This window comes from Alexandromys fortis, unplaced genomic scaffold (genome assembly GCF_014885135.2).
Source record: "Alexandromys fortis isolate MF-2015 unplaced genomic scaffold, M_Fortis_MF-2015_v1.1 scaffold_144, whole genome shotgun sequence".
Classification (NCBI taxonomy): domain Eukaryota; kingdom Metazoa; phylum Chordata; class Mammalia; order Rodentia; family Cricetidae; genus Alexandromys; species Alexandromys fortis.
The window spans coordinates 2,667,001-2,688,494 of record NW_026068021.1 but is presented as its reverse complement, the minus strand read 5'-3'; the positions used below and the strand labels follow the sequence as shown (position 1 = coordinate 2,688,494).

The window sequence follows — 21,494 nt, the reverse complement described above, 5'->3', positions numbered from 1 at the left end:
GGAGAACAAACAGGCAGAGACCTGGAGCTCACTGATCATCCGGCCTAGCTGAATTAGTAAGCTCCAGGTTCAGTAAGAGACTCTGTCTCAAAACATAAGGTAGAGAGGTCAAGAGAGGCCTCTGAGGCTCTAAAACAATGAACAGAAACTGCGACTGCTATTGGTTGCCCACCAGAATTCCATGGTGAGACTTTGTTGCTTAAAGACAGCACACACTGTGGAGACCAGAGAGAAGTCACACTAGAACTGAGCTGATGCTTCCTCTCTACTAGCTAGTCCTTGGGGTGCTGCAAGGGACTATGCAGGCTGCTAGGGAAGAACTGTTATCAACAGCCTTATCCAGCCTTAGAGCCTCTGCGCACAATAATAAGCAACCAAGCAAAATGAGCCTAAGGGTGCAACCATGGCAGGTACGTTACCAGGGTAACCAACTGCTTTCTGATTAGATTTGACGCTCATTCCAGAAGAGGGAACTCCCATCTGGTAGGTGGGGATGTCATGGACCCTAGTACAGAAACAACAGCTATTGTACATAAAGGATCTGTCAAGTTGCCTTCTAAAGAGCTGCATTTATGCCCATAGACTGTACCGCTGTCAGCTGTAATGGAAGAAGCTTCTATCTGCAACAGTCAGCAATGACTGCAGTCTCAGCTGACTGCACTACCCATGACACCACCACAGCGACCCCATAGCTGACCAGCTACTGTGCTTGACAGAGATGCCCAGGGTGCTGCAGACAGGCCAGAGGCTAGCCCTGTAGACATGGCTCACCCACTACTCACCTCCTTCTCCAACTCCAGGTCAACCAGAGCTTCCTGCATCTTCTCCTGACGGCCCAGCTTCCTCTGCAGACCTTCCAGCTCTTCGGTGAGCAGCCCTTTGGTCTCCTTCATCTCCCTGTAGGGCCAGAACAGTCATGCCAACAGTCACACATGTTGGGGACGAACCCAAGGGACAGTGAGCCCAGGCGGCCAACTCCCAGCTAGGGCAGCAGGCTGCGCACGGGCCCTCACCTCAGATGAGTGTTCTCCTCACGCAGCCTCTTCAGCTCACGCTCTATCTTGGGCAAACGCAGCAGCTCAGACTTCATGCTCTTCACCACGGCTGCGTCTTGCTCTTGCAGGCACAGCTTCTGCTCCAGGTCCTGTGAGGGCAAAGAGGAAAAAGGTGAGTGAGCAGCCAGGAAGCATGGCAAACAGAGCCTCGGTAAAACAAAGAGGCTAACCTGAAGGACACACAGGCTTCCAGCTACAGAATGAATGATCTAGAGCAGGCAGAAGGCCTGGGACATTGAGATCATGAGGATCACTTCAGGGAAGAGAACATGGAGGTGCCAGGAACTAGGGAGCTAACTCAGCCAGTAAGTACTTGCCACGCAGGAAGCATGAGGCCCTAACTCCGCTCAACCCACACAGTTTAAAAAAAAAAAAAAAGGCAGGTATGGTAACACAGGCCTTTAATTCTAGCACCTGGGAGGCAGAGGCAGGAGGATCTCTGTGAGTTCAAGGCCAACCTGGTCAACAAAAAGATTTCCAGCTCCTGATTTGGACCTTGAGATTTCAGTCCGGTGCTCCAATGTGGGTCTCTGTCTCTGGTCTCCTTTCATCGCCTGATGATGGTTAATGTTCAGGAGGAAGCCTATATGTTTTTTTGGGGGGAGGGGTTCTCCTTCTTATTTAGCTTCTCTAAGAACCCGAATTATAGGCTCAATGTCCTTTATTTATGGCTAGAAACCAAATATGAGTGAGTACATCCCATGTTCCTCTTTTTGGGTCTGGCTTATCTCACTCAGAATAGTGTTTTCTATTTCCATCCATTTGCCTGCAAACTTCAAGAAGGAGAGAGAGCACTAGCAAGGAACTCAGGACCGCGAGGGGTGCACCCACACACTGAGACAATGGGGATGTTCTATCGGGAACTCACCAAGGCCAGCTGGCCGGGGTCTGAAAAAGCCTGGGTTAAAACCGATCTCGCTGAACATAGCAGACAATGAGGACTACTGAGACCTCAAGAACAATGGCAATGGGTTTTTGATCCTACTGCACGTATTGGTTTTGTGGGAGCCTAGGCAGTTTGGATGCTCACCTTACTAGACCTGGATGGAGGTGGGTGTGGTCCTTGGACTTCCCACAGGGCAGGGAACCCTGATTGCTCTTTGGGCTTACGAGGGAGGGGGACTTGATTGGGGGAGGGGGAGGGAAAGGGGAGGCGGCGGTGGGGAAGAGACAGAAATCATAAATAAATAAATAAATAAATAAATAAATAAATAAATAAATAAATATTTCCAGGGCTGCTAGGGCTACATAGAAAGATTTGACTCAAAAATAAATAAATAAAAATTTTAGGAGCTGGAGAGATGGCTCAGTGGTTAAGAGCACTGGCTGCTCTTCCAGAAGTCCTGAGTTCAATTCCAGCAACCACATGGTGGCTCACAACCATCTTTAATGAGATCTGGCGCCCTCTTCTGGCATGTGGGCATACATGGAGGCAGAATGTTGGATACATAATAAATAAATAAAATCAAAAAAACTTTTGAACTGAAATTTGAAAAAAAAAAAAAAAAAGCTGGGAACAGTGGTACGCAGTTGTAATTCTAAGCAGAGAGAGGCCAATGGAGAATCTCAGTCCAGTGAGAGACCCTGTCTCCCACCACAAAAAAAAAAGGGGTGGGTGGGGAACAACATCCTGAGGAACAACACTGTCCTCAGCACCCATGTCAAGTTCACGACGGTCTGTAACTCCAGGCCCAGGGAAGGCATCATCTCTGGCCTCCCTGTGACAGCTGCACGCATGTACCCTCACACTCACATGCACATCCCCACACAGAGACAGATACAAAAATACACCTAATTTCTAACTAATAAATCTTTTTCTCATCAAAGCCATGGGAGCCACAGAGGTATTCTACCTTGTCCCGAGCATCTAGGAAGCCTTCCAGGCCTAGGCTGCTATGCTGCTAAGGGGCGCCCTCATCATCAACTCTACAGCAGCCCTGGACTCCACCTCAGGGCCAGCACACACACCACTGTCCTTCTGCCTGTGCCTATCCACATCCCCTCCAGATGTGGGGCCCTCTGGTCCCCAACAGCAGGCGCCTAAGCGCACAGCACACCTCTGCCTATGGCTGGCTTCTGCTGTACCAATGGTGAACCTGCAACAGTTTCTTTTGTTCCCACTGTGTGACAGACCTTCCGACATTGCACCTGTCACCCTGGCCCTTCACAAGGTAGCACTGGCATCTAGTGACAAGTCACTGTATAGGCTGTATATAAACCAGAATCAAATCAAATCAACAAATCTTCATGGAGCCCAGCTCCATCCAAGTGGTGGGAACGGAGTGACAGAGAGGACCAACTGGTCAACCTCTATGAACAAGGAAATAATGAGAGGTGGGCCAAGGACTACAGAAGGAACAAGAACCAGGAAGAAGGTAACTAAGAAGGCAGGGAGTGGGGTCTAGAGAGAAGGCTCAGCAATTAAGAGCACTTGCTGCTCTGCCAGAGAATCCAAATTCAGTTCTCAGGACCCAGACAGGCAGCTCACAACTGCCCCTAGCTCCAACTCCAGATCTCTTCTGGTCTCTGCAGATAACACAAACCCACACATATATAGAAATAAAAACAAATATTTAAGCAAATAAATAAAAAAAGAGACAACAGAGCCAGGTTAAAAAAAAAAAAGTAGCCAAAGATGCTGGAGAGATGGCTCAGTGGTTAAGAGCACAGGCTCCTCTTCTGTAGTCCTGAGTTCAATTCCCAGCAACCACATGATGGTTCACAACCATCTGTAATGAGATCTGGTGCCCTCTTCTGGCATGCAGGAATATATGCAGACAGAACACAATATACATAATAAATAAATCTTAAAAAAAAAAAAAAGGTAGCCAGAGGCATAAGGAGCTAAGCCCACCCTCTAGGAGCAAAGCCACCTTCTGCTTTGGAGCTGCCCATCCCCACCTCCACACACACACACACACACACACACACACACACACACACACACACATACACAGCAGAGGCAGCAGGGAGACAAGTGACACAGCCCTCCTTCCTGGCACTGGATAATACCCTAAAGGCAACAGGAAGCCATGGAAGAAGCTCAAGGCACCAGCTCTCCAGCGACACCCTCTAGAGTAGTGGTTCTCAGCCTTCCTCATGCAGTTCCTCATGTTGTGGTGACCCCCAACCACAATATTACTTTTGTTGTTACTTCATGATTGTAATCTTTCTACTATTATGAATCATAATATAAATATCTGTGCTTCCTGATGGTCTTAGGCAATGCTATGACAGGGTCACTCATAACCCACAGGTTGAGAAGTCCTGCACCTGAGTAAAGGAGCCTGACCTTAAATCAGACAGCCCTGGCTTAGCCCTAGCTCAGCCATGCTTCGGCGTGAAAAAAACTCCTTCTTGTAGTACAAGCTGATCACAAACTTGTGATCTTCCCCTCTCATCCTCTCTGGAGTCACAGCTGTGTCCTGGCCCCACCTCTCTAAGCCTCAACTGCACAGTCCTCTGTGTTACCTCTTCCCATGGGTACCTAGGGCCTTTGTCACTAGGTACCAGCTTCCTTGATCACTCACTGTGGCCTCCCTTGCCTGTCAGCACAGGACCTGGCATCCACAAAATAATCAGCCTGAACCCTCACGTGCCACTGAGCACGCCTCCATTCAGGAAGGTCTGTAATTGACAGGAGGGCTGGCCCTACCCCTGCTCAGTATAGGAAGCTGCCCAGGCAGACAGGAAACGCCTACCTTAATCTTCTGTTCCTGGTCAGCTTTTTCTTCTTGACTGATGTGAAGTTCCTGAATCTTCTGATTTGCCTCCTGACATTTCCTGTGAAAGAAAGGGAAAGTAGATGCAAGGCCAGTTCATAACGTCCCTCAGCCTGAGCCCCAGGATGAATGCAAACACACACACCTTATGCAGGGAGACCCCAAGTCCTGGGCCAGCCTCTGCACACGCTCTAAGACTAGGACACTGATGATGTTACAAGGGAGCCCAGGCTAGCTGTGGCACTACCTAGTTCTCTGTCCACCACTCAGTCCATGGTGTCAGCCAGCCATGGTGCTGCTGCAGCCATCAGAGAACACCCGGGCCTGCCCATACTAGGGGTAGAACATTCCTCAGTAAACACCTGCCTAGGGTAAGGGCCAGACCTTCAGGGCAGAATCCAAAGCCTCCTGACTACCACCTACTAACCACCATAAATCCGTGTCCACTGTGACCTATAACTGTTTGCCCAGGCACAGCAACCTGTGCCCTCAAAACCTAACTTAGCTTGGCCTTCCTCTGGAAGCCAGCTCCAAGAAGGCACTTCACCCCAGGAAGAAAAGAACTGAGCCGTCACCCCCTTATTCTGAGGCTCACTTCCCAAGTCCAGAGGCCTCACTGTGTGCCCCTTGTGTGGTCTGTGACACGGTTGTCTTGGGGACTGACACAGGCTAGCCATGCTCTCACCGCTGCTGCAGGTCCAGCTGCTCCTTCAGTTCCTGCTTCTCAGACTCCAGGCGTTTCACCTGCACCTTCTGGTCCATCGCACTTAACTGCATCTCAGAGACACGCCCCTTCAAGGAACTAATCCTCTGCAAGTGGAGAAAACTGGCTGCTCACTGGGGTCCTGTCTGCATGCAGACTAAGTACCCAAGCATTGCTTTCACACACAGAGACGGAGGAGAAAGGAAGGGCAGGGCACCTCTCATGTGCTCCCCAGGGCAGAACAGAGCCCACTCTCCTGGAGCACGCGGTGATTAGACAACACACCCTCTCACAAGCATCCCAGCCAAAGGCCTGCTTGTGCTCTTTATCACTGTCACAGACGTGGGTCACAGCCAGGTCCCGTAGGAAAGCTGGTAGTAGCCACATCTGACCCTCGGATGTCCATTAGCATCCATACAGAGTACCAACCACATCCAGCGCCCTGGACAGAGTGTCAACCTCAGCCTTCTCCACACCTCAGACCTCTGTCACTCTAAGCCTCCTTAACGCCTACATGCCAACATTCCAACAGAAGGCAACCCAGGATGGGAAGACCATAAGGTCCTGGCCAAGATACAGGCTGTCATCAGAACTTTGTTTCAACAGAGTGCAGGAGTACAGGCCTGGTGTGCCAGCTACACAGGAACCTGAGGAAAGTGAATTAAAAGTTTAAGCCTCTGACCAGGCGGGGTTGGTGCACGCCTTTAATCCCAGCACTCTGGAGGTAGAGGCAGGTGGATCTCAGTGAGTTTGAGGCTAGCCTGGTCTACAAAGGAAGTTCCAGGACAGTAAGGGCTACAATGCGAAACTCTTTCTCAAAAAATTAAAAGAAAAAATAAAGAAAGAGAGAGAGAGAAGTTTAAGCCCCTTGAGGCATACAGAACAGGCTCAAAGCCAATCTGGGCACCTTAACAAGAACCTATCTCAAAGTAAAGAGTAAAGAGGGTAAAGCAGAGTGGCGCACACTTTTAATCCCAGCACTGGGTAGGCAGAAGCAGGCAGATTCTGTGAGTCCAAGGCCAGCCAAGGCTATAGAGTAAGACCTTGTCTTAAAAAAATTAAAGTTAAAAAGAAAAAATTAAAGTTGGCTTGAAGAAATGGCTCCTAGTTAAGAGCACTGGCTGTTCTTCCAGAGGTTCTGAGTTCAGTTCCCAGCAACCATATGGTGGCTCACAACCATCTGTAATGAGATTTGGTGCCCTCTCCTCGTGTGCAGGCAGAACACAATATACATAGTAAATAAATAAATATTTTTAAAAAGATATAGCTCAATAAAAAATTTCAAAAGATTTATAAAAAAATTAAAGTTGGAAATAGAGAAATAGCTCAGTGGTTAAGAACACATATTACTCTTTTAGAGGACAGTTTCCAGTATCCATATCAGCTGACACAACAGCCTATAATACCAGCTGCAGAGGATCTAATACCTCTGGCCTCCAGACTCCATGGGCACCTACATTCATAGGCACATACCTACATATGTGCACATGCAAACACATAAATGTTGATAAAAATAATTTTCTTAATCTCAAAAAAAAAAAGAGAGAGAGAAAGAGGGCAGAGATGTAGTACAATGGTAGAACAACTAACTGAAATCTCCTACGAGGGGTTGGGTGGAATATAGGGAGTGCAGCTCAGTGGTGAGCACCTGCCTAGAATCCCCCAGTGAGGGGCTGGGGTGTGGTTCAGTGGTAGAGCCCCTGCCTAGAATCCCCCAGTGAGGGGCTGGAGTATGGCTCAGTGGTAGAGCCCCTGCCTAGAATCCCCCAGTGAGAGGCTGATATGTGGTCCAGAGGGAGCACATGCCTAGAATCCCTACCATAAAAGCCCCTCAGGATGAAGCAAGCAACCTGGGTTAATGAAGCTAATAGAGACCCATAGTACTCAGAAAAAGTGCATTCTCAGAGCAAAGCCAGTAGGCCCCGACCAGCAGACTCACAGATGGACAGAAAGTACATGTGACAACACTGAATGTCTACCCAAAGAAACCTGCAGGAACCTCCACCTTTGCTCCACCCATACCTCCCCTGCAGATCTCCCCAGCTGCTTTCCTAGAAAGAGCAAGTTGGCCTAGTCACTCAGAGAAGCCAGCCCACTTAGAACTGCTACATGAATTAACATTTGGAAAGAGTGGCCTGAAGCCAACTGCGGAGAAATATCGCCAGAGTGGGCCCAAAAAAGACCATTAAGTGATGTTGGATGGCCCTACATTGGAGTCCAAAGTGCTCTCTCCCTGTCTCTGTCTCTGTCTCTGTCTCTCTGTCTCTCTCTGTCTCTGTCTCTCTCTCTCTCTATATATATATATATATTCATTCTCCCCAAGCAACAGCTGCATATATATATATGTGTGTATATGTATGTATATATACACATGCATATTTATTTATTTATTTATTTATCTATCTATCTATCTCTAAGTAGCGCCCTCTAGAACAGTCCACAAGATTTGTTTCCCTGTAGCTGACAGGCCATTAGGATGCACCAGTGTTATATCCATTCCTGTGGGAGGCTGGCTAGGGGAACCCTACTTCACAACAGCCTGCACCTTATCACAACACACAGACTATGACAGTATTAAGAACATGTCCAGAAACAGTGCGATGGCACACGCCTGTATTACTAGCTGGGGAGAGGTGGAGGCAGGGGGATCACAAGTCAAGGTTATTGCTACAAAATGCTATTCTCCCCAGGCAACAGCTGCTATCTTCTTGACCAGTTGCTCCTGCTTGCAAAAGATCATCACACTGGGCTTGCTGATTGCAGACAGTGTGTCACAGAAGGGATGTGGAGGGTCACTGGAGCCATCTGAAGTATCCAGCCACTGCAGCCATTCTTCTCACCCACTCAATTCTGTACTAATTTGCATGTGGCCTGGGGCCTTGGGGAGGCTGGGAAAGATTAAAGGAAGAAGGAGCCATCTACGCAGCTGTGGGGAAACCATCATCCACACTGGGTGCAGACTTCAGTTTCCTGTCAGGAGCCTGTCACCCGTGCTCTACGGAAGCATAAATTCACTGGTTCCCCAAGAGTAACTTCATTATCTTTGGCTGCAGAGCTAGTTTGAGTCCAGCCAGAAATACATAAACCCTTGTCTAAAAAAGAAAAAGAAAAAAAAAAAAAAACAACAACAACAAACCACCCAAAACCAGGGCTGATGTGGCAGCTCAACAGGAAAAGCTTGCCACTCAGAAAGGACTCTCATAAGAAAGGAGAGAAGCCAACTCCAGAGATGACTCTGACCTCCAGAGATGCACCCATACACACATGTCACACTAGTAAGAATAAAGTTCACCCAGGCAGTGGTGGTCACTCCTTTAATCACAGTACTCGGGGCAGAGGCAGGCGCATTTCTGTGAGTTTGAGGCCAGTCTGATCTACAGAGCAAGCTCCAGGACAGTCCAAAAAAAAAAAAAAAAACCACCACCAAAAAAAACAAAAAAAAAAACAAAAAAAAAAAAAAAAAAAAAAAAAAAAAAAAAAAAAAAGAAGAAGAAGAAGAAGAAAGTTCAAAAAATTAAAACAAAAAAGAACATGTTCAAACCAGACAACAGTGCCCACATCTTTAATCCTAGCACTTGAGAGCCTGAGGCTGAAGGCAGGCAAGTTTGAGGCTGAGTTAGACAGTAAGTCTGCGGACAGGCTGGGCTATATAGTGAGACCCTGTCTCAAAAATAAACAAGTAACTTCAGGGGGCTGGAGATTTGACTCATGGGTTAAATGCACTACCCACTTTTCCAGAAGACCTGGGTTCATTTCCTAGCACCCACAGTGGCCTGCAACTGTCTATAACTCCAGGGCACCTGATGGTCTCTTCTGGCCTCTGCATACAGTGTACTCAGATATAAGCAAGCGAAACACTCATACACATAAAATAAAATCTTTTTTATCAGGAAACTAGAGAGATGATCCCGTTAGGAGGGGGCTTGCTGCACACATGAGGCTGAGTTCAGATCCCCAGCACTCGTGTACTATTAGGTGTGCTTGCTAGTTTTATGTCAGCTTGACAAAAGGAACAGTCATTCCAGAGGAGAGAGCATCAACTCAGAAAACACTTCTGCCAGACTGACCGGTGAGTAAGCCTACGGAGCTTCTTACTGATTGGTGATTGATGTGGGATGACCCAGCTCACTTGGGGTGGTGCCGCCCCACAAGGGTGGTCCTGGCTGGGTGCTGTAAGGCAGACTGTGTAAGCCGCGAGGACAAGCCAGTAGGCAGAGTTCCTCCATGGCCTCTGCTTCAGATCCTGCCTCCAGTTCCTGTCTTGAGTTCTTGCCCTGCCTTCTCTGCATGAGGGACTGACTGCAGGCTGAAAAGCACTCTTGCCTCCCCAAGTTGTTTTTGGTCATGGTGTGCTGTCACAGTAACAGAAACCCTAACTATGACACTAGCTGTGGCGCCACACACCTGCAGTCCCAGTGTTAAGGAGGCAGACAGCCAATCAGGCCAGGAGACAGTTCCGGGTCTACTAAGAGACCCCGTGTCACAAAATAAGGTCGATAGTGTCCGACAAAGAACCTCAATGGCAAGCTCATGGCCTTCACATGTGCACAAGGTGTGTGCACCTACATACAACACCGTCTCACAGTGAGTGCCACCTTTTAGAGGTCTCTCTGACTCAGTGACACACACAAGGTATTAAGTGCCACGACAGGGACAGCCTGCCCTAATGAAGGACAAATATCCGGGGGGAGGGACACGTCAGCAAGTGCACAGATGAACGGCAGAACAGCAGGTCGAGGGTGGGGAGGTGACAAATCAGGGCACGTGACTGAACACTGCAGCGGAGGGCTTGTGACTCTGGGCTGTGGGCCTGGAAAGGCTTCCCGAAGGAGGGGCCACTGACCCTCTTCTACTCTTCGCTGAGGTGTGCAAGGGCCTCCTCTACCACGGAGGGGCCAAGGACCCGGGCCAGGTCTCTGTGAAACAAGAGCCCACTCGTCTGGAAACAGATCACGGCTCCTCTCCTGCCAAGACTTGCTTCGGAAGACAGATGCGCCAACAACCTTAACATGCTCCCTGGCGCTGCAGAGGCAAAAATAACCCGCAGCCCGCTCCGAGGATCTATCAAGTGGAGAAGGTGCGGGCACGGAATACCAATGACGCCAGGCGGCTGGCCCCTGGAGCTCTCAGCTGTTCCCTTCTGGCACCTGTGATCTTGAACACAGGGACGGGAAGGGGGGGGGACAACTCTCTCCATACCCACACTCAGGCAACCTTCGAAACAGACCAGCAGCAGCTTCACTGGACTGCGCCACACCTGCACCCTGGTTCAAAGGCAATCTCTGATGCTAACAGAATTCGCTCCTAATCAAAGACATGCAAATTCACAGGCACCTACTTACAACGTCTGGGGAAAAAGGTAACAGAACTTCCAGAACATTCCCTCCCTATCCATGACAGACAAGATGATAGCAACACCAATACTTCACAGTTGCTGTTAACACAGCCCAGCAAGTAGTGGCAGCAGCCAGAGAGTTTCGCAGAGGGTAGTTTGCCCAAACAAAGCAATGTTTGGGAAGCCAATGGGTTCACACAGGAAGCCATTTACTGCACAGATAGGAGAACACAAAAACAGTGGACTGGCCAACTCTATAATTCACATTATAAAGAGCAAATTCAGAAATGTAAGGCAGCTCATCCCAGGATTACAGGGATTGGGGCAGGAGGATTGTCTCAAGTTTGAAGTCAGCCTGGGTTACAAAGTAAGGCCTTGCCTCTCACTGGCCCTGTAGAATAGAAAAATTGGTGTTTGTACTGTGATTACAACCCCCCAAACGCAGTCACTCATGATATGTGTATTTAAAACAAAGGTCATGTGGAGAGACAGCTCAGTCAGTGACGCGTTTATCGCGTAAGCACAAGGGCCTGAGCTCGGAATCCCAGGAACAGGGAGACAGAGACACTAGTTCCTATAGTTCTCTGGCCTGCCAGTCTAGCCTAATTGGTGAGTCTCAGGTCAGAGGGAAATCCTGTCCCAAAATACAGTGTCGGATGGGAGGGATGCTGGAGAGATGGCTCAGCGATTAAAGCGCCTGGGCTGCCATGGAGAGGATGCTCACAACTGCTTTTTCACTCCGGTTCCAGAGGATCTGATGCCCTCTTCTGGTCTTCATGGGCACCTGCACTAATGTGCACATACCTATATGCTTATGTATAATTAAAAAGAAACCTTTGAAATAAAAACAAGGTGTACAGCACCTGAAGAAGAACAGCCAAGGCTGGTCTCTGGCCCCCACAGACATACACACATACATGTGCCCACCCACACGTGTACCTGTTCACACACAAACAGATAAAAAAAAATGAAGATGTCTTGCTGTCACCACGGTATTCATTCTTTTTTTTTTGTTTTTTTTTTGTTTTTTTTTTTTGTTTTTTTCGAGACAAGGTTTCTCTGTGGCTTTGGAGCCTGTCCTGGAACTAGCTCTGTAGACCAGGCTGGTCTCGAACTCACAGAGATCCGCCTGCCTCTGCCTCCCAAGTGCTGGGATTAAAGGCGTGCGCCACCACCACCCAGCTGTATTCATTCTTTTTGTCTTAGAAAACAACCACCTGTACCAGGGCGAGTCTCGGTCTCAGGCACTCGCTCACCTCCCTGGCTGTAGCTAGGTCATCCTCCAGTTCCCGAAGCTGCTGGTTAGTAGCATCCAGGTTCTGCTTGCACAGCCTGTGGCACTCCAGCTGCTCCCGCATCTTCTCTTCCGCCGCAGCCTCACGCTCCTGGAATTGTCGAATGCGTGCCAGGAGCTCCTGGTTACGATCTACCTCACGCTGTGGAGAAGGAAGAGCTTGGTCAGGGAGTGTGATACACAGAGGAGCTAGGCAGGCCTATCAGCCACAAAAGGACAGAAACAGGACAAGACGAGAGACCTGGATGCCAGGGCTCCTGGTGCGGCAGCATGGTGCCTCCCACTCTGAGAGGCAATTGGCATGGACCGCACTACACACTCGTCACACCATCTGCTCACCGCCACCCTCCTTGCAAGAGGAGATAAAGCATAGAAAATCTACAATTCAGACTTGACCTTGGAATGAAGCGGAGCTTCTGCAGCGCCAGCAGATCTTGTCTGGCCATGCTCAGGCTGTCATTAAAATGCGTTGAGACTCCCCACGGAGAAGATGACTACAGCAAGGAAGGGACACTGATGGCGGCCTGCAGGCAGGGCCACTACTTCCCCAAGTGTCCATCTCACACATCTTCGGGGCCACCACACTAATCTCCAGGGGAGCTCTGTGGTCCAGAGAGGTGGGGACAGTACTGAGGTTCAGTCACACACACTGTGACTACCATCACAGAGACATGAGGCTTATGTCAGCCTTGGGCCTCTCCAGCTGAGCCTGGGGACAGATGCTGAGAATGGTCACTCTGCCCTCAGCAGAAGCCACCCATCCAAGCTCCTACTTAGATCCACCAAGAACTTCAGCAGGCAGTCCTACTCAATGAAGGAAGATGTCACTTGTGTCGAAAACAGAGCTCCAGCCCCTAACCAAGAAAGGCTCAACACCACACACACACACACACACACACACACACACACACACACACACACACAGAGTGCTGCAGCCCCTAGGGAGAAGGAAGGCTGAACCACACCTTGAAGGGATCCAAGGGGACAGTAACTAATCTTACAGCCTCAGTAGGAAGACCCTTCTGCAAGTCCCGGAGGTCTACTCTGTGAGGCTCTGTGACTGAGGGAGGGGAGGGAAGGAAGGAGAGGAGAGAGAGAGATAGATCACAGCACCGCCAGAGTCAGGAGCACTCCACTGGCACTGCCAGCCCAATACAGACAGGTCCTCGGACCTTCAGTCTCACTCCCTGGTAGCTATTTTGGGAGGGACGCCTGACTTATCTTATCTGCCCACCATCAAATGAGCAGTCCCAGAAAAGCCACTGTAGATGTCAAGACTCCAACAGACAGTCTGACAACTCCAAGACCTCACCCCTTAGAGTGTTTCTGAGCAGGACAGAAGAACAGGCCTCTGAGAAGGCAGCTGGGAGCCAGAAGGGCCAGGACATTGCTTTGCCACCACTGCTGCCCTCTGTCTCCCCAGGAGGGGCCTTCCAGACCTAGTTGCCAGTCCTCACTACTGTCCCCATGCCCGTGAGACCTCATGAACACTGCACACCAGAGACCTATGGCAGCAGACAGGCTCTGCCCTTGAGAGATATGCCCAAGAGGCACGACCAGGCCACCAGCACAGGACATGGTCCAGGTAGGACAGATCTTCCTGTTATGCTTAATCTTGGTTGTCAACTTTGCAAGACTTAGAACGGCCTAGAAGACACACCTTCAGTGATCTATGAAGATGCTCCCTCAGAGGCTGACCTAAGGAAGGAGAACCCACCCTGAAACGGGCAGTCTGATCCAAGTCTGAGGATCAGACTGAATACAAAGGAGAACGCCAAGCACCACCATCCACCTCTCTGCTTCTTGACTGGGTGTGACGTGGCCCTTGAACTGTGAAGCAAATAAACCCTCCCATCCTTAAGCTGTTTTTGTCTGGTATTCTGTCACAGCAGCAAGGAAAGTAACCAACATAGGACCCTAACAAGGGGACTTCAGTCTTAACTGCCAATCCAGGACAGCACACCACAGCCAGCACTCTATATGCCAGACTTCAACTCACCCAACTAGCACCACCCCAGGGAAGACGCCAGCCATTCTCACAAGGGAAAAAAAAAAAAACTGTGATGGGCACATCAGACAAGGACAGGGCAGATGGCCATCACAGTGAAGGGAAGACCACATGGACTCTGAGTTCTGATGCATGACCTGAGTCACGGTGGCACTTCCATTCCGACCAGAGTCCTAGATCATCCCGGCAAAGCTGGTAATAAAACTGAAGCAGGGGAGTATGGCCCGGTCAGGAGTGCTTGCTTTGCAAGCCTGAGGACCTCAGTTCCATCCCCAGAACCCACATAAAAAGTCAAGAGTATATGGGGGGGGGGGGTGCTGGAGAGATGGCTCAGTGGTTAAGAGCATTGCCTGCTCTTCCAAAGGTCNAAAGTCAAGAGTATATGGGGGGGGGGGGGTGCTGGAGGGATGGCTCAGTGGTTAAGAGCATTGCCTGCTCTTCCAAAGGTCCTGAGTTCAATTCCCGGCAACCACATGGTGGCTCACAACCATCTGTAATGAGGTCTGGTGCCCTCTTCTGGCCTGCAGACATACACACAGAATATTGTATACATAATAAACAAACAAATAAATAAATAAATATTTTTTTAAAAAAAAAGAGTATATGGGGACACACTTTTAGTCTTAGCTGTAGGGAGGCAGAAAAAGGAGGATCCCGAGGCCCACTGGCCTATGAGAAAATCTATCTCAAAGGAGATGGGTGGCATTCCTAAGGATGACACTAAGGTCACCTTATTGCCTTTGCATGCATGTGCACCCACACCCACACATACACAAATAGTCAATTACAGTTTCCTGCACTACACATGCCCCAAGTCACAGGGCTGCACTTCCCCACAGGCCCACCCCCATGCCAGGGCACTTTCATGAAGCTCTGGTAAGACACAACATAGACCCCAAGACTCCCTGAGAGCCTGCAACCTCTTGAGCCTATCACCCTATCCTACTCCTACCCCAGCACCCACTATTTCTTCCAGATCTGCACTGCAATTCTTCTGGAGAAAAGAGGAAACAGGGGCCAGTCAGGGACAGGTCTGCCCACAACACAGGGTCACCGAGCAACAGCCACCCCAACAGCCCCCTCTAAGGTCATCCCCACTTCAAGTCACCCTTCTCCAACCTGCTAGCATCAGGTAGCCCCGCCAGCTGGGTCCCAGTTTGGCACAGCCTGACAAGTACACAGAGCCCTCTGCCCCTGGGACTGGCTAGACCCACCTCGTAGTTCCTGGCACTGGTGTTGGCAGCTCGCTCCAGCTCCACCCGAGCCCTCTTGTGGCTCAGCTCCATCTGCATCTTCTCCCGCTCCACTTGGATGAGGTAGGACTTGGAGCGGATCTGCTGTGCTCTTTCCTCCAGCTGAGCAGTTGATACCAAAGAGAGAAAAGAAGGATCGGTAGTCACATCAAATAAGGCAGGTGGCAACCTGCAAAGCCAGCACTGAGGACAAGCAGGCTGAGGCAAGAGTACAGGTACATAGCAAGATCCTGTATCAAAAATTAACAAAGGAAGAAGGGAGGGAGGAAGGGAGGGAGATGGGGAGGGCAGGGCAGGGCAGGGCAGGGCTGAACTCTACATTCTGCCCCAGCAAAGCACTGTCCTAAGTCTGAGTTTCTATTTGGAAATGAGTGGGAGGCAGCAAGAAAGACTAAAAAGGAAAGGGCCTTGGGTCAGCTCAACAGCTCCTGTTATGAGCTAACTGTCAGCCTGAAAGGATCTATTACAACCTGGCAGATGGGCCTCTGGGCATGTCCACAGAGGAGTATCTAGAGCTGAAGTGGGAAGACCTGCCCACTGTGGGTGGCACCATTCCCTGGGGTCCTGGACCGGGTAAGAGGAGAAAGGGCTGAGCAGCAGCTCGCGTTCACCTGTCTGCTTCCTGGTGTGGGGTGATGTGACCGCTGCTTCATGCTCCTGCTGCCTTGACTCCCCACCCTTCAGCTTCAACAAAATCAACCCTTTCTTCCTTAAGCTGCTTTTGTCAGGGCATTTTATCAGAGCAACAGGAAAAATAACTAGTACACCTGAGTTCAGATCCTCAGCACCCACATAAAGGCATGGTGGCGCACACCTTTAATCTCGGCACCTGGGAGACAGAGACAGGCAGACCTCTGTGAGTCCCAGCACAGCTCTATAAGAGAGACCCTGCCTCTAAAAACAAACCAAAGAAATAAAACAAAAGCAAGGTGCAGCTGTGAGCATCTGTAACCCAGCACTAGAAAGGCGGAGGCAGAAGATTCCCCGGGGCTCACCAGCCACGCCAGCCCCGTCAAACCAGCAAGCTCCAGGTGCAGTGAGAGGCCCCATCTCAAAAGAATGAAGTAGACAGCAGTTGAGGAAGACATCCAGCCTCAACCCCTAGCCTCCGTATACAAGTGTACATGTGTGTCCACACAAAGAGCAAGAAGAGGAAGACAGATGGATTTCAAAGCGACACCTTGTGAGCTTGTCTGCAGAGAGAGGATGCATTTGTTTTTCTACAGCTAACAAGATACCACAAGCATGGCACCTATAACAGTGTGAGCCGACTGTTCTGGAGCTAGGCATCTGGACACCGGGGGCTCAATCATCATCTCCATGGCTAAATTCTAGCCAGTCAGGAGTTGTGCAATCTGGAGCTCAAGATCCTCTGGAGAATTCACAGAGTGAGGACAGAGGTCCACCGTCCTGCTGAGTTGTCAACCTGGAAAGATGCTGTCCCTGGAACCTGCCCATGTCCCTCCCTCTGATCTTCTCTCTCTCCTACTTTGATTTTGAGATTTAGACCCAGACCCCGCACCCAACCTCACCTCTTTCCCTCTCTCCCCACCCCCTCTGTCTCCAGTGCTGAGGATGGAGCCCTGAACACCTGTCTCACACATATTAGGCAAGCACTACCACTGAGCCACCCCAGCCTGCTGTAGCTATTCCAAGTTGCCGAGGCTAGCCCACAACTTGGGATCTCAAGAGTAGCTCTGGAGCAACTGGGGTTATGGGAGTTGAGTTCAAGGCTGTGCCACTCTCAGCTGACTGGCTGCTGGCTTTTTACCAAGTCTTATGCAGTGCAGCAAGAGCTGGTTTCAAACTTGTTCTGTAGTCATGGCCTTGGACTTCTAATATCCTGTCTCTGCCCCCTGCATAGACGGGTGACAGGTATGCGCCATCACACCATGATTAACTCTGGGTTTTCATTTTTTTTTTTGAGGCAGGGTTTCACCCTGTAGTCCTGGCAGGCCTGGGACTTGCTGGGATCCTCCTTCCTCGATTCCCAAGTTCTAGCCTCCAAGCCTGAGAACTTTACAGTGAGTCCATCCCAGAGACTCCCCTGATCACCACAGGCTGGAGACCTTAAACACATCTGCACAACCACAGCACCTGGCTAATGCCTGGATAACCAGAAGACAGACAGGGAGTGTCTAACCAGGAGCCCAGAATTGGGAAACCAAAGAAGCTGAACCGCCAGAGGGGTGATTAAGCCAGGTCTCCAAGAGACCCAGAGGAAGTGTCATGCACTGTCATGAAGTCATTGTCTTCATGGGGGCCTTATTGCTCTACTTCACAGAACCTGGGGTGACTCACTTACTGAACCAACATTTCATCTGGACGCACTCTTGAGGTACTCATACACACTTTAACTCAGAACCTCAGACTAGGGCAGTGGCTCTCCACAGAGGGCAAAGTGGCCCCTAAAGAACATTTGGTACAGTATAGAGACATTCCAATTGCCACAAAGGGTTAGAGGTGTGTGCACAACTGACACCTAGTGGGTAGAAGCCAGGGATTATGCTATGTATTGCACACACCAAGGAACTATCCAAACTGGCAGCAAATGTCACCCTCTGTGGTACATGCCTTTATTCCCAGTACTTGGGGAGCAAAGACGGGCAGATCTCAGAGTGTTCAAAGCCAGCCTGGTCTGCATAGTGAGTTCCAGGACAGCTAGGACTACACAGTGAGACCCTGTCTCAAAAATTAAATAATATATATTAAATAATTAATAATAAAGTTACATATATTATATAAATAATATATATAATCACCCAGTAGAAGATGACTCAATTGAAAAAGGACACATCTCCCAAGTGTGAGAATCTGGGTTCAGTCCTCTGAACCCACATCAAAAGCACCTACCCAGGAGTGACCAAGGCAGCCTCTACCTAGCATGGCTCAGGGCAGACCTTGGTCTCCAGCTACGGCTCAAGGTAATAAATGCCTAGAAGTGTCTGTAGCCTAGCTCATGCTGACCCACCCACTACCCAAAGCTTGAGCTGGCCCCACCTGGCCAGATGTACGCTCAAAGCCCCACGAAGCAGGCCACTCACCTGCATGTTCTTCTCATACTGCAGCTGCAGGGACCCTGGGGCAGAGGTGGACATGTCCAGGCCTGAACCTCCCTCCACTCGCTGAGAAATGAAGCTGTTCAGAGACCTCAAGGTGGACAGGACTGTGGTGTTCTCCCCCAGGTCTTCCATGGTCACGCTCCTTCCAGAGACAGAGCAAAAGTCAGAGCCAGCCTTCCTATAATGCTGTCTGTTGGCACAGCCCGCTCCCCTAGGACCATTGTGGAGTCAACCACCATGTTTTCAACGTTAACCTGGAGCCAATACTGCCAACACTGCGGAGAGAAAATGAGGCACAAAAGCAAAGCCATACGGTATGTCTGGGTCAGCAGCTAGAGGCTAGAGGATCAGTTACATGAGCAGGAGGCTAGCTTGAGCCACATGAGACTCTGCTTTGAAGAAAGAAAGGGGAAAAAAGGAACTGGGTATGGTGGCTTAGTCATTAATCCCAACACTCAGACAGAAGCAGACAGATCTGAGTTCAAGGCCGGCCTGATATGCACAGCAAGTTCCAGCTCTGTTAGGTCTGCATAGAGAGAGGGACCCTATCTCCAAAAAAGGGGGGGAGGGAGGTGGTAAAAGAGGGCTCAGTGTTTAAGAATGTTTACTGCGCTTGCAGAGGACCCAAGTTCAGCTCCCAGTACCCACATCAGGCTGATAACTGCCTGTAATTCCAGTTCCAGGGTATCCAGTGTCTTCTGGCCTCCCTAAGCACTGTATTCATGCACAAACACATGCACAATTTGAAATAAAAAATAAACTTAAAAACAGGGAGAGTGAGATGGCTCAGTGGGTAAAAGCAGTAGCAACCGACACTCGACAACCTGAGCTCCACGCCCAGAGCCCTCAGAAGAGCAGCTCCATGGTTCTTCACTCACACCATGGCACCCATGTGCCTGCAGTAGAAAGACATGGTGTGAATCCCCAGGAACCAGGACATGGTGGCCAGTATCTGTAATCCCAGCATTCCTACTGCAAAATGTGAGATGGGGACAAAAGCATCATCCAGTGCTCACACCACACACACACACACACACACACACACACACACACACACACACGAGAGAGAGAGAGAGAGAGAGAGAGAGAGAGACAGAGACAGAGACAGAGACAGAGATTGCAAAATGTCATGCCACAACCCCAAGCTGCCACCTGAGGACTCATCTGCACACCAGACAGGCAGCTGAGAGGAGGTGCTCAGAGGTACAGGGACACACCTCCCAAAGCCACACTCACCACAAATGTGGCCTCTGGGAATCAGAAACAAGCACTTAACAGTCAGGTGATGGTGGCCCCAGCAATGCTGTTACCAGCAATGTTGCTCAATGCTTCCACTGGGGCTCACATAAAGAGAGGTCCTACAGGTTCCTAGCACATACACTTAACTAAGCCTCACCCATAAACCCCCTTGGGTGATAGCCCACCTTGGAAAGGAACCTGAAGGGCCATGCTGGAAGGTGTCATTGTTGACACTCACTGGGAGCCTCCATCTGCTGTGCATGGACACACACCAGCTCACAGCACGTCGGCCAAGCCAGGCTTCTTGCAGAGTGCTTTTTTTTCGTCCTTTTTTTTAAACTTTTATTTTAAAGTTTCTAGAGATTTTGTGTGAGAGTCTGTTTTGTATCCAGAAAAGCTCTCTTTATAACCCTAGTTGACTGGGAAATCCCAGTGCAGAACAGGCTGGCCTCAAACTCGGAGTGCCTGTGTTAACGGTATGCACTACCACTCCAGGCTCTTCTTTAAAACCTTGGTCTTCCTCTCTGGCCCAGGGTGGCCTGACACTGTGCTTTCAACCTACAGGAGTCAGCTGCTGCACAGCCCCCTAAAGCACCGCTTCAAACTTCACCTCAACTTTCCAGACCCAGGGTGAGGAGCATGGAAGACAGACAGGACACCAACGATCCTGGCTTGCCTGTGAGCTGAGAGTCAGGTGAACTGTTCTTTGCCCCTAGCCAAGTCACAGCTGGGCAAACTAAAGGAGGGAAAGTATGGCTACTGCCACAGGCCTGTCATCCCAGACACTCAGGCATGTCTGAGTTCAAGGCCCGGCTACGCAGGTTAGTAAGACCTGGTCTCAGAGGGCTGGAGCTGCAGTGCAGTGCTAGCGCGTTTGCCCAACATGCTTGAAGCCCTCATTATGGCCCAAATGGAGGTGGGGAGAGCAACCAGTGGCCATCCCAATACCTGGCTGTGCTGGTGTCTTTTGGGTCCAGGGTGCTTGAGGTGAAGAAACAAGACAAGGAGCAGGAGGCTAAGTGGTGGTAGCAGATGTTTATTATGAGGGTATCTACGGAGAGGGCCTCCCATAAAGACCAGAGCTGGGCTGGGGAGAGCATTTCTCCAACCTAGGTTTTTACAGATGTCTTACTCGAGTGTAAACCTCTAGTTTATGAATCAGCTGTGTGTCTCTTTGACTAAGTAAACTGTACTAGACCCTGGGGCCGGAGGGAGGTCTGAAATGTGAGACACCTTGTAGACTTCACCCACCCCACCACCGATGTAATTAACTTTCTGTGGCTAAACCCTGGATTTGAACTTTTTTTCTAATTGCTAACATCATTCTCTTCCACCTGGATTGACTCTATCATTTGAAAAGGGAAGCCCCACACACACCAAAAAAGAGAATTAAATGGTTTATAAAAGAGTGGGGGTGCGGGCAGGACACTGGTGGGGGACTGTTTGGTGCTAGATGAGGTTTCACTGTGGGAGAACCTGTGGTACCCCACCTAACAGACCCACCACAGGAAGAGGTTCCTGATATCGGGGAGTAATTAGTTTAAACTTTGGGAGGCAAAACAGGTTAGTCTGTGTAGGGGGACTGAAAGGCTGCGGGACTGGGCAGGACAGAAATTTCTGCTACAAGTCTGTTAAAGAGACAGGGACCAGCCGGGCAGTGGTGGCGCACTCCTTTAATCCTAGCACTTAGGAGGCAGAGGCAGAGGGATCTCTGTGTATTCAAGGCCAGCCTGGTCTACAAGAGCTAGTTCCAGGACAGGTACCAAAAACTACAGAGAAACCCTGTCTCGAAAAATGAGAGAGAGAGAGAGAGAGAGAGAGAG

At 49.8% G+C, this 21,494-nt stretch overlaps 1 protein-coding gene across 1 annotated transcript in view; it reads right to left on the bottom strand.

The window, feature by feature from the left end:
* Mad1l1 (mitotic arrest deficient 1 like 1) overlaps nt 1–21,494 on the bottom strand; it is a 315,330-nt gene that overhangs the window by 288,986 nt on the left and 4,850 nt on the right. Inside the window, exons 2-8 of the mRNA XM_050163154.1 lie at nt 18,415–18,574; nt 15,332–15,472; nt 12,072–12,251; nt 5,463–5,587; nt 4,757–4,838; nt 1,014–1,144; nt 783–897 (exon numbers count right to left, since the gene is read on the bottom strand). Of these exons, the coding sequence (XP_050019111.1) occupies nt 783–897; nt 1,014–1,144; nt 4,757–4,838; nt 5,463–5,587; nt 12,072–12,251; nt 15,332–15,472; nt 18,415–18,564 (924 nt within the window). The 5' untranslated portion in view covers nt 18,565–18,574. The remainder of the gene's footprint in view (nt 1–782; nt 898–1,013; nt 1,145–4,756; nt 4,839–5,462; nt 5,588–12,071; nt 12,252–15,331; nt 15,473–18,414; nt 18,575–21,494) is intronic.